This window comes from Copidosoma floridanum, unplaced genomic scaffold (assembly GCF_036245765.1).
Source record: "Copidosoma floridanum isolate Cflo_tuat_1 unplaced genomic scaffold, Cflo_Japanese_pri ptg000019l, whole genome shotgun sequence".
Classification (NCBI taxonomy): domain Eukaryota; kingdom Metazoa; phylum Arthropoda; class Insecta; order Hymenoptera; family Encyrtidae; genus Copidosoma; species Copidosoma floridanum.
The window spans coordinates 21,028,116-21,040,305 of record NW_028321896.1 but is presented as its reverse complement, the minus strand read 5'-3'; the positions used below and the strand labels follow the sequence as shown (position 1 = coordinate 21,040,305).

The 12,190-nt window shown below is 37.4% G+C and overlaps 3 protein-coding genes across 5 annotated transcripts; 1 reads left to right on the top strand and 2 right to left on the bottom strand.

Moving 5' to 3' along the window:
* Positions 1 to 187: 187 nt before the first annotated feature.
* Positions 188 to 2,347, bottom strand: Surf4 (Surfeit locus protein 4). The gene is made up of 4 exons (XM_014358850.2): positions 2,183 to 2,347; positions 1,816 to 2,015; positions 369 to 1,043; positions 188 to 277 (listed from the first exon to the last, which is right to left on the bottom strand). Exons 2-4 carry the CDS (start codon positions 1,861 to 1,863, stop codon positions 191 to 193), a joined length of 810 nt encoding a protein of 269 aa, XP_014214336.2. The 5' UTR covers positions 1,864 to 2,015; positions 2,183 to 2,347; the 3' UTR covers positions 188 to 190.
* A 2,519-nt stretch (positions 2,348 to 4,866) lies between these two features.
* Positions 4,867 to 6,359, top strand: LOC106643636 (transmembrane emp24 domain-containing protein 2). The gene is made up of 3 exons (XM_014358849.2): positions 4,867 to 5,461; positions 5,570 to 5,910; positions 6,023 to 6,359. The coding sequence occupies exons 1-3, from the start codon at positions 5,335 to 5,337 to the stop codon at positions 6,170 to 6,172; spliced, it is 618 nt and encodes a 205-aa protein (XP_014214335.2). The 5' UTR covers positions 4,867 to 5,334; the 3' UTR covers positions 6,173 to 6,359.
* On the bottom strand, positions 6,354 to 7,384 carry mRpL18 (mitochondrial ribosomal protein L18). Of its 3 annotated transcripts, none has more exons than XM_089593587.1 (4): positions 7,297 to 7,383; positions 6,948 to 7,216; positions 6,741 to 6,854; positions 6,354 to 6,669 (listed from the first exon to the last, which is right to left on the bottom strand). In XM_089593587.1, the coding sequence occupies exons 2-4, from the start codon at positions 7,145 to 7,147 to the stop codon at positions 6,435 to 6,437; spliced, it is 549 nt and encodes a 182-aa protein (XP_089449713.1). In that variant the 5' UTR covers positions 7,148 to 7,216; positions 7,297 to 7,383; the 3' UTR covers positions 6,354 to 6,434. The 3 variants fall into 3 exon arrangements, with proteins under 3 accessions (XP_089449713.1, XP_089449714.1, XP_014214306.2); XM_089593588.1 differs by having other exon boundaries at positions 7,307 to 7,381; XM_014358820.2 differs by having other exon boundaries at positions 6,948 to 7,384.
* Between the last annotated feature and the right edge of the window lie 4,806 nt (positions 7,385 to 12,190).

The following is a 12,190-nucleotide window of genomic DNA, read 5'->3' as shown; positions in this document are numbered from 1 at the left end:
AATAAGACCAGCAATAATTTTTGCTTGAATAATCTGAACCTACACTTTTGGCAGCGGACACATCAAACAGTGGATATTTGCACTTTTTTTTAGTATCGTAATGCTGTCTTAATTGATTCAGTCTGATTACTGAACTGATTAAAAAAACAGATGAGTGGAAATCCGTTTAATTTTTTTGAGCACCTTTATTTTACCACTTTTTTTTATGTTCATCCATTGAAACACCACCTGGTCCCAAAGACACAATCATCAACAATCCACCGATCACAGAAAGGGTCTGAAAGTAATACATTAGAAATTAAAAATTTTTAATTTACTGAAAGTATTTTAAATTAATTGCTTGTTGGGATTTTCACATGTGCACTTACTTGGAAGAAATCGTATTTCAAGAAATCTCTGAGTGGTTTGTAGTCTGGAATAGTCCACCAAGCGTTATGATAATAGTTGAGACATGTCAAAATAAGTACAAGTAACAAAGAACTCAATTTAGTCTTGTATCCAATGGTCACCAGAACCATTAAAATTCCTCCCAGAACATCTTGAATAATTTGGAAGAAGGACCACTCGAATCTGATCAATGTGACAAACATGAATGCCAAAAGTACTCTTCCAGCTAGCTGCAGAAGACTTTTTGGCTTGTTTTCGCCAAGGGAGGGTACACCCGCGAAAAGTGACCTGCCCTCAGCCTTGGATTCAGCTAGAACAAGTAGCAGGGCACCAATGAGCGCTAAATTTCTAAAGAGAAATTGCATATCCCACAAAATGCTGTAGGCTAACGTTTGTAGGATAACAATGAAGAAGAGCACCCCACAGGCAATGGGAACTTTCCACCTGCCAAGGACAGCAACGCAGCCACCCAGCTGTCCTACCAAATTTATAAGTACAAATATGGTAGCCAAAAATTTTCCACAGCCCCAGGACATGTCCATATACTCCCTCTGCTCATTCCATTGGACCCACATTCTTAGGCCATCCTCTAGAAATGTGGCAATAAGGCACAGCCTGGCCAGAGTTGGAAGTACATGCTTTCCTTTCCTAATAATCTAAAAATCGAAAAAAACGAAAAGAAAACAAATTAACAAGTACCAATAAATAAACAAATGAGCATTTTGATACAATAATAACGGCCGCAAGTATTTAGATCGCAATACGAATGTAATAATTGATTGAAAGGGAAAAAAGTGTGCGCGAGTGTGTTTGGACGGTGTCCCATATTTTTTATTAAAAAAGTAGGTCTGTGAAAGTCAGCGTGTGGGTATGAGTATATGGTAATTCAATATTGCCACGTTTCGCTTGTAACAGGTTGCTCCAAGATAACATAATGAGTCGGGTGGTATAACAAAGATCGGCATAACGAAAAACTTGGAAAAAAATTAAGCAATATTTTGCGGCCACAGGGATGTATGGTTATCAATACGAAATAACCCGATCTTCGTTGATTCCTCGAACACCCTGAGGGGAAATTTACTTGAACAAAAAAAGCGAGAACGCCAGATCAAAGTTTGGGCATATGGTTGCTTCGAACTCGGAACGAATCGACCTTGGGCCTCCCGCGAGAACGTAGCAGAGGTGAAGGGTCGCTACTCCAGAGACCGAGATTTCGCAAGTCGCACGTGTTCGCGGAGCGGTGGCAGCAGCGACGTATGTCAAGGTCCCGCGCGAGGCCTACTTGGCGCACATAACGATGAAAAGGAAAGAAAGATAAAAAAAGTAGAGATACATGAAAGAAAATCGTGACGTGTCCCGAGAGAAGTCAAGCGAGCAAGAAATAACCGACCTAGCGGGAACAGGCATACAGAACGGCAGAATAATCACCTGGTCGGCGACGTCCTCCGCCTTGGACATGACCTCCTGCTGCATCATTGTCTTGAAGTTCTGTGTACCTCTGGATGATGATGATCTGGCTGCTGTTGCTTTTGCTCCCCCCGCGGTTGGTCCGAAGGACCCTTAATTCCCTATGAATCTCGGGAGCCGGGATTTGAAGAAGTAGCACACAGGCCGCCGCGCGACGATTGCTAATATATGTGAGGTCACACGTATAAATTAATATTATTATATATCAACGCGAGCAACGCGCACACGTCTTTCTCTCGGTCTTATTATAACACAACTTCCACGTCTACGCTCCTCAGCCGCCCAGTCCCACTGATGTATTAAGCAGTATTTGAATAAGTATTAGTACCTGAATTACTTGTAAAGTTGTAAATACTTGTATTATGTTGTACACTCTCTTGAAACTGTATAAGTTTTTTTGTTAAGTTGGTAAGTATATGAAGATTAGGTTTAAGTAAGTATGATCAGTTCCGTTCTCTTCCGTTTGCTTCGGAGTTTCGGAGCAAAAAGCTAGTATATATAATATATATGATGTAAATGTGAGCATGTGTGGAGAATTTGACTGTACCGACGGCCGATCGGGGGACTAATTTGATTTCGATGATGTTCGCTGCAGCGCATTGCGCAATCGAGGTTTGACCGTTCGTTTCATCAACAACTTATTTAATTTATTATAAGCATGCAGTGATGAAGCCTATACTCAGGTCTCTTGTTTACATACTTGAATGCCACTTGAAAATATCCGAGAAATTTTTTTGTATAAAGACCTTTCCTCACGCGCTTTGAGACATCTCTCTTTTACAAATCTTTTTACAAGTACAACGTTGTACTATCTTTTTTCAAATAAATTAAAAATACATACCTTTTTTTCACCTAGTACAAACAATTTAATGAGCTTTGTTTATGGTTATCGTGTTCATTTTTATTTTATATAATTTTTTTATTATATGGGACACAGGCTTCAATCAAATTATCGTCATACTTGGAGAAATAAGAAAAAAATTCTTACATGAAAACGAGATAAAAAAGAGACAAGTGTCGATAAATCTCACGGTCCCCTCTGTTGGTCCATCAATAACAGACACCCAAATCCGCCGCGCAAATGACTGGCGATATCGATAACAATATGCGTGTGAGAGACAGACTGCCCTTCTATAAGTAAACGGATTTGTCATTTTTTGAAAACAGAGTCAACAAAGTGCCTATAGAGCAAGTATATATATATATATATAAATCTTAATTCTTGCGAACTACTTGTGTGACTGCCCAGTCATCGCATTATGATGGATGCCAGGTGTTATCGAACTTGATCGAGTTATATGTAGGTATATACCTGTAACGTGTATATTCATTATACGGTGTAACAAAGTATGCATAACGTAAATTTTCTGCGAATCCCTTTTGCTTTTTTTTTTTTTAACAACAGTACCGAAGTATATAATGTATATTCTCTTAAGTTTTCTTCCCCTAATTTTCAATTACAAGTCACGGTCACAACCGACATATTATGCAGGTACTTGTGTATACGCGAGCTAAGCGCATTAAAAATGCCCGTGTACACTAGTCAAAGTCACCCTCTTCGATTTTTTCCTTTCTTTCTTTTTTTTTTTTTTATTTAATTATCGGCTTTGTTACTTCGCACTTCTGATCTCCTCCTCGCTGATGTTTGAGAACTAGGGTCTCGGGGATATATATATATATATATACTGTTGAGAGTAAACATTTAATTGAAATATTTATGGGTAAACATATATGTATTGATTACACCTTATACATTTATACCGATGTACACCATTCGAATCGGATTCGTTCTTTATTGTGTCCACATAAATTCAATTTACTAAAAGTAAAAATATTGTATCGATAAAATGCGCTACGCGCTGCCCCTCCCGCTATCTCGTTTATGCGCAGTTATATACTTGGACATTACCAATCAAGTCTCCGCAATTTACGCGGGTAAGGGATGTCTCACGCTTTATTAATAGAACATTTGATAAAGGCCGTTTACAATGAAAAATAAATTCTCAAGCCATTTTAAGCAACTGATTCAGATGCTGTATCGACTGTCTGAAACAATAATTAATAATATTAGTTTTTGTACCATGACGTGTATGTACGTTTTTCCACGATTTACGAACGACGTTTTCCTTGTCGAGGGCGAAAAGTGCTGTTTTTCGCCCGAGGGTACACTCCTAAGTGGTGCGCGTATTTTCAACCAGTTCACCAGTATTTTTTTTTAAACTTTTTACGCTGATATTCAAACTGAGAATATTATTTATTTACTATCCATTGAGATTATTACCACGAGTTCTGCGGCTTTGTTGTACAATATATACTTTGTTGTACGAATGAGTAAATTGTGGGACAGAGTTATTGCAATTGTACGGGCGTTAAGTGTTTTTAATGATGAGTTCTTAAGTATATATCGTGTAGTTGTGATTTTGCGATAAATTTAAACCCCATAAAAATGTTCCAAGGGCCAGGGGTGGTTGATCACTAAAATAGTATACTCCATTATTTCGATCATTTTGAACGAAAGATTATTACATTAAACTGTAAATTTTTTAAAATCAAGTTTCACACGGATGGCATTACTAATTAGGGAAAAAAATTATTGTAGTTCTAAGCGCCATCGCCACTGCGGGGCTATTGTACGGCCGTAGGGTACATACCTAGGCCCGATTTGGTTGGAGCTTTATGAGCCGAACACTATAATTTTTTTCTTGTCACAAGGGCGCAGTAATAATTTAAACTCCCCGTTTCGAGGCTGTTTCAAAAAGTAATGGCCTTAAAGTACATAAAATTTTTTCTTTAGATATTTTTATCTTAAGGATCTGAAAATTTCAAAATAAACTATAGTTATTACGAATTACGGATCATCCCTCAACAAGATCGCTTGCCGTAATATGTTTTTTTTACCCCATGTACTTATATATACGATTTGTCAACATATCTATACTACATCCTATGTTGTCGATTAAAAAGTCACCTGTCTCACTGACAGTTACCGACACGAGAATGTGTGTCCAATCGTCCACCGGCATTGTTCATGTTCATTAGCTTCAGTTTTTTTTACACCTCTCACATAAAGGTACTGAGATTTATTTTCCGCCATTGTACCGTCATACCGATAGTACCTATTTAACTTACGTTTAGTGAAAAAAATATCTAGTTGGAAAATTAGGCCGGCAGCTGTGAGAAGTGCGAGATAAGAAGTTGTACGTGTACACGTGGCGCGCTCCGTCGTCAGTTTGCTATCTTTCTTTTTGTCAGTGGTTGATCGTTTGAGCAGCAACCGTCTGGATTATACGCACACCTACGTGTACTTACAAGTAACAGTAGTGTTGGTGTGTGACTGGTGCTTTGCTAACTTTGCTTCTTAGTTGCTTACTGCAGTGCTTACGCACACGAAAATAACGCGACACGTCGCAGTCTTCAGCTTCTGCTCGGCACCTACCTGTGGTAGCCGATGATAGCTGTTAAAAGGTCAGAATCACCAACATGCACTGGTTAACGTTGACCCTCGTGCTGGCCATCTCTTTCCGGTATGCGAGCCCGTACTTCATCACCGTCGACGCTCACTCCGAGGAGTGTTTTTTTGAAAAAGTCAACGCTAACGCCAAGCTGGGTTAGTTTGCGATCAAAAAGCTGTTATCATTACTTGTGTACATTATAAACACCGGTGCTTTTAAAACTCAACGTGGTAACATATTTCACTTTATTTTTTACTTTTCAGGGCTCACATTTGAAACAGCCGAGGGTGGCTTTCTAGACATTGATACTAGAATACTAGGACCCGATAACAAAGTTATCTTTCAGGGTAACAAGGAGAGCAGTGGCAAATACACCTTTGCTGCTCACACAGCGGGAGTTTATACTTACTGCTTTAATAATATGATGGGCTCCATGGCACCCAAAGTCGTCATGTTTAATATGGATGTTGAAGAAGCTCCCAAACAGGTTGAGCATGATGCAGCAGCTCATGCCGAGGGAGAAGCTCCCAAAAAACTTGACGATATGATTAAAGAACTGAGTCGAAGCTTATGGAGTGTTAAAAGTGAACAAGATTACATGCAGGTGTGTTTTTAGTTTTATAATCAACACTTGATTGTGTTTGAGTTTGCTTATTTCCACTATCTATCCATGTGCTGCTTGAACTTTCATTATTTAATTCAACCTTTTTTTTTAGGTGAGAGACAAGAAACACAGAGCCATTAATGAGAGCACAAATTCCAGAGTAGTTGCATGGTCATTCTTTGAAGCTACAGTGTTGGTCTGTATGACTCTGGGCCAAGTATATTATTTGAAACGATTCTTCGAAGTGAGACGAGTGGTGTAATACACATACACACTTATCATAAACATAAAAATATATTGAATTAAATGGAACTTGGGATGTGTATTCTAGAATTGTTGCAAGTAATTAGATTTTGGATGTATGTCTTAGAACTGTTGCAAGTCATATTTGTATATGTTATTGAGTGAACGATTTTTACGAAATAAAACGGAAATATGTCTTTCTTGTATTTCTTTGTATTTACAAATTTCACTTAGATATTATTAACTATACAAACGTTGTTCATAAGAACTGCAATTAAATTTTAATCTACTATGGTCCATGGTTTAATCATCCTTGTTGCATCCCAAGGTTCTGGATTCTTATAAGGTATTGCCTCCTGTAAAACTACTCCACCTTTCCGTAGTTCATCAATTAGAGCTGTTAACTTTGTACTGTTTTCTGTATCAATATCACACATAATTGACCCTATCCCACTCTCAAGACACCTCTGAGCAAGTACTCTCCCAGCATTAGTGTATGCGGTAAAATCTAGTGATCTAAGAAAATATTTGACTTGGTAAGTTGAAAAAATAATTGATACACGGTTAGAATGGCCTAAAATACCTACTTGAAAAGGTGTCTCTTCATGGCATACTCGGTAGTTGATACTGTAACAACCGGTCCATTTTTATAATGGTTGATTTGTAGCACCAAATTTTTAGACGTTACTTTTACAACTAACCTGAAAATTTATAACTAACTTACTTAGTATAAACGTATGAAAAGTCAAATGATGATTGAACAAAGTAATGTGGAATAAATAAAAAGGGCATACTTGTGCCAGTATTCGTGACCAGGCATATCCAACCAATATCCTAGGGGCTTCCTAGCAATGGTCATCAACTCCAAATTTCTTGGATTTCTGTTCCTAAGTTCGACACAATTTTCCAACAGATTAGCGTTACTTTGAACATATCTCCTAGTACACCCTGTTCCGCATCTTAGCATCAAACCGACTCTACTCAAATTATTCATCTTAATCACTACACTGAGCAATTAATGTCTTTTTTCTTATTTTATTATACTAATGTATAAGCATTCACTCTAAAATATAATATGTCGTTGTAGCTTAATTATTACCATAGAACTAAATAAGTACAATTATTAAAAAATCAACGCAATACTTAATGTCACCACATGAAAAATCACCTTCCACATCCACATTGAGTTCACCACCAACTAGGTGCCTGACCCTCGATCTTAATATGGTGCATTTTTCGTAAGGTAAAGCAGAAGTTATACCAGCGTCCATCAGAGCCGACGACACATGCAGTTAAAAATTATACCTATATATATACAAGAGGGAGTTATATAGAGGGGTAAGAGGGGCAGTGCTCTCAAATGTGACTGGCAAACTTGCGGGAAATTCAAATTGGCTATATGGAGCAAGACGCAAAACCCCAGATAACTCGACAACATTTCATACACCATAACTTGATAAATTAATCCTAAGCTATTTAACCCAATAACCCAACGCGCCTAAAAGCAGTATCACAAGCTTTATTAATTAATAAATAGTATATTACGTACCTAGGCCAGAAAGTGGGGCTATTACTGACCGCGCTATATTATCGGCCGAGCCGAAGGCGAGGCCGGTAATGCGCGGTCAGATGTAGCCCCACTTTTTGGCCATGGTACGTATACTTTTTTTCCTTACACCTCCGCCGAAAGTTCGTCACCACGGTTTTAGTTTTGTTAAAAATGATGGTTTAAAGATCCAGTCAAAGATTTAGTGCATTATGCATTATTGTTGATCGATCGGTTGCTCGAACAATACCACTTAAATGCACGTAGATGAGTGTACATGTGTATAGGTATATCTATATATATACGCTTGCCGAGACTGTAGTATATTATATAGAATCAGATTGGGCCGAGGATTTGTGCAGGTTGGTCGTGCTGGCAAAACGAGAGGAAGAGAAATCCGTTTAAATTCGAATCATGGATCCTATAAAGATCATTTTAAAAATCCTAATGTTTATATCCGTAAGTGCAAAATAAATCAGGTTATTATCAATAACTATTATAATTGTGATAAGCATAATTCGATTAAATAAAAGATTTCATAGTTTATTTTTGTAATATGACATGTATATACTACATTTATATACTAAATAAATCATTAAAGTGAAAGTAACTGATCAAAAAACATTAATTTGGTAGTTTTAATTTTGTGTTGTGTACTCTGTTCATGTGAAATTAATAAATTTATATATACATGTAAATTGTGTAAAAAAAAAAAAATATATATATACATCCAATAATTTATGTAAATAAATATCCAATGATTTTCTGTGTTGTATAAACTATAAAGGTTATAACTCCGTTAGCCGTATATATATATATATATATATGTTTTTTTTTTTTTTATATTCATCATCGCCCCTTAAGGGCTCAGACATGGCTATTTTGACACTATAAAGTGTATTTAGCCATACGTTGGGTTTAATAACAGTAGGGGGAAACGGTAGATAGATCGGTAGGTTTATTGAAGTACAAATCCCATCCAGAAAAAAACCTCATTCATTGATGAAATTTTTGTCCAGAGTGGGATTTGAACCCCGGCCATCAAGATCTGTAGGCAGACACGCTACCGACAGAGCCATCATGTGGCTATATATATATGTATTGTTTAACTACTGCTGCTTCTCGGTGCTGAATATATAACTATATATATCTGCGCACTTCGTTCTGCGCATATATGGCAGGACTGATATGAGGCTTTTTCTAGCTCAAAATCGGGTCAGATGGAACGAACTTTCGGCGGAGGTGTAAGGAAAATACATTAAACAATAACGCAAGCGCCAATCCCCGCACAACCCGGGGCGCTTACTAGCTGCTTTGTTTATTAATTGAATAAATAAAATAACACAAGCGCCAATCCCCACACGACCCGGAGCACTTACAGGCCGCTTTGATAATTAAAATGATAAATAAAATAACACAAGCGCTAATCACCACACAACCCGGAGCACTTACTGGCCACTTTGTTTTTTAATTGAATAAATAAAATAACACAAGCGCCAATCACCACACAACCCGGGGCGCTTACTGGCCGCTTTGTTTATTAATTGAATAAATAAAATAACACAAGCGCCAATCCCCACACAACCCGGGGCGCTTACTGGCCATGGATTCCATCGGTGTACTCACATGTGCATATATATATATATATACACATCGCTTTTAACTTAAACGTTATAGCCATGGGATTATATTGTGACTTGCTTTTGACGATTTCAGAGTCAGTTCGCCTCGCGGTCCAGCCAAGCGCGGATCGTTTAACCGTCGCGTATACTCTTTTATACCTACTCTCCGCTCTTCGATCGTTACATCTGTGTATACACTTACCTTGCCGATTTTTCATTCAAATCAGTCGTCGGCTTCAAGTGAGCTTCCAAGCCTTTTTTTTCCTGGGTACATACTTGATCAATCTTGTTGGCCTCGCGGAAAACGATAATTCGCTTTTTCCATTGCGAGCCTTCAAAATATAAATTATTGATCTCTCAATTTTCAAAACCGATATTTTAAACCGATAAACGATACAACTTTCTTTTCTCCGCTTTTTGAAAAGGTTTACAGCTAGCAAAATGAAGCCAATGCAGACTACAGTTCTGCTGGTCGCGCTGTGTGCCACTTCGGCGGTGGCGATGCTGCCCATGGGCAAGCAACGTATTTTACGGCTCGAAGGTACTCAGTGGAGGTAAGTGCCCTTGTTGTTGTTTTTATTTTCCCCAACACTATACATTCAACTATTGAGTAAATAAGGAAATTAATTTTTTTTCACGAAAATTCAGCTATTGAAACTCGTGCGATTGAAATCTTCGCTCAAACGATAATTGATATAGATCGGTCAAATAATTACTTATTTTTTGCGGTTATTATTTTTGATGTTCTGTTGATGCGCAAAAGACCCAACCAATCGGGTGCTCGAGGTAATTGTCCATCATTTTAATTATTACGCAATAATAGGTGTGAATTGTATATATAAGCAAGTGGAGCGAAGAATTTTTGTGATACCCCTTATTCAATCGCGTACTTGGCAGAGTAAGTCTCAAAGTTACAGGAAACGATTATTCGCCGCGTATGCGAACGAAGACTGGAGGTTTTTCTTACACGTAGCAATTCAGAAACACTAGTGGGAGAAGCTTTAAATCGATTTTATCATTATACCTTGTGTTTTTCCGGCAACTCTGAATTTTATTTTATTTTATTTTTTACATCTGTTCATTGGAACAGTCGTTAAAAAAATTTTCTTTGATGTATACTATAGCATTAACTGATAAAATAAAAACAATCTTACGAGTAAAGTGTATCCCTATACGCGTAGAAGAGCGAAGATAATATTTAAAGATGGAAAATAAAAAAAAAAAACCCGCAAGCCGATTCGTTTTTGAGATATTTCAACGACGAAGTAATATTATTTGTATAAATATATGGGCCTCTGACGTATCATCATTCTATGGCGAAGGTCAACTGGTTTCAAACTATACTTGTGTATACCCATACAAGGTTCATTTTTTGCACGTGGAGGTATACATTTAATACAGGTTTTTACTCGATGACTTAAATTTATTTATGAAGTGCACCTTCGTTATACCTCCGATTTATTTATCAACCTTGAATCGATGAGAAACAATTTTCCAAGACTTGGGACACACAAAGTATTTCGTTGCGCTAATCCCGGAAAAAGGGGAATTTTTTTTCGAGGATCATAGAAATGGTTTGAAATCTCTTGGCCGGTTATAAGGAAAAAATATTTTTCTCTTAAAATAAATTTAAAAAATTGTTGCTATTTTAAAATTAGAAAATGCGGTAATTACGCAGAATGGTGCTCCACCCCAATTTGGATCTTTAAATTTTTTTATGGTTTCGAGCCATTTTTTATTAATCATAAGGTGGGGAAAGACGTTTTTTACCATTTCTTACCATTTTTACGAAAGTGAAATTTTTTTCTGTAATTGAAGCGAAATATGTCGTGGGTTGGGAACAAAAATTGCAAAGAAAAAAAAATGAACATACACGTTTTTCAACAAACACACAGCAACCAGTTGTGATAGCCACACATGCGGCCAGAACGCCAGGTGTACGATGAGCGAGGGCCGGCCGGTTTGTTCGTGCTTGAATCTGTACGATGGCGATCCTCTTACGAGGTGCGAGCGTGTCGAATGCATCAGTAAGTATTTATTATTATTATAATCATCATCATCATCATCAGCCACAATGTCAGTTTTTACGTTTCGTATACCTGCAACATACTTAATTGGCAATGCCTAATCTATCATCGAGCACTTACGTCACCATAAAAAGGTGTGCGCGTGTATATATATTTACGGAAATATAGTACATACAAGTGGAGAATCAAGCTCACTTGTATATACCATAATTGCATGGCAAACGATTATATTATTACGCGCGGCGAACGCGCAAGGTCACGTAGCCCCTTTTTTGGTTCCTCATCGAGCCTTATTTCGTAATCTTTTCATCACACATTTCTGGATCGCGTTATTGACTAGTTCTCACAATTTATTTTATTTTTTTTATCTTCTTCTATTACGATTCGAACAACTACTATACCGATTAACTCGTTTCTTTTCTGAAAATAAAATAAATGCGAGTTAAAAAGAAAAATAGTGCAATTCAATAAAAGGTGTGCATGGTCACTTTGATCAACAATCATTAACCGAGCGCGTATATGTTTTTTAAATTACCAATACTAAAATATAATTTTAAAATTTTTAACGGGAATCAATGGGGATGAAAAATCCTGCAAATAAAAGAAATAATATATCTGTTTTGTCCCCGAAATTGCAGTAAACGAGGATTGCACTGGAAGCCGCACCTGCAGCGGGAACCGATGCATCGATCCGTGTACCTACGCCTGCGGCACACGGGCAATCCTCTGCACAATTGCGTCTACGACCCTGGCAAGTACATTTTTTCTTTTTTTTTTCTTTTTTTCTCAATGTTATGAACAACTACATACATTTACTCCCTGGCGTAAAAGTAAATTTCATG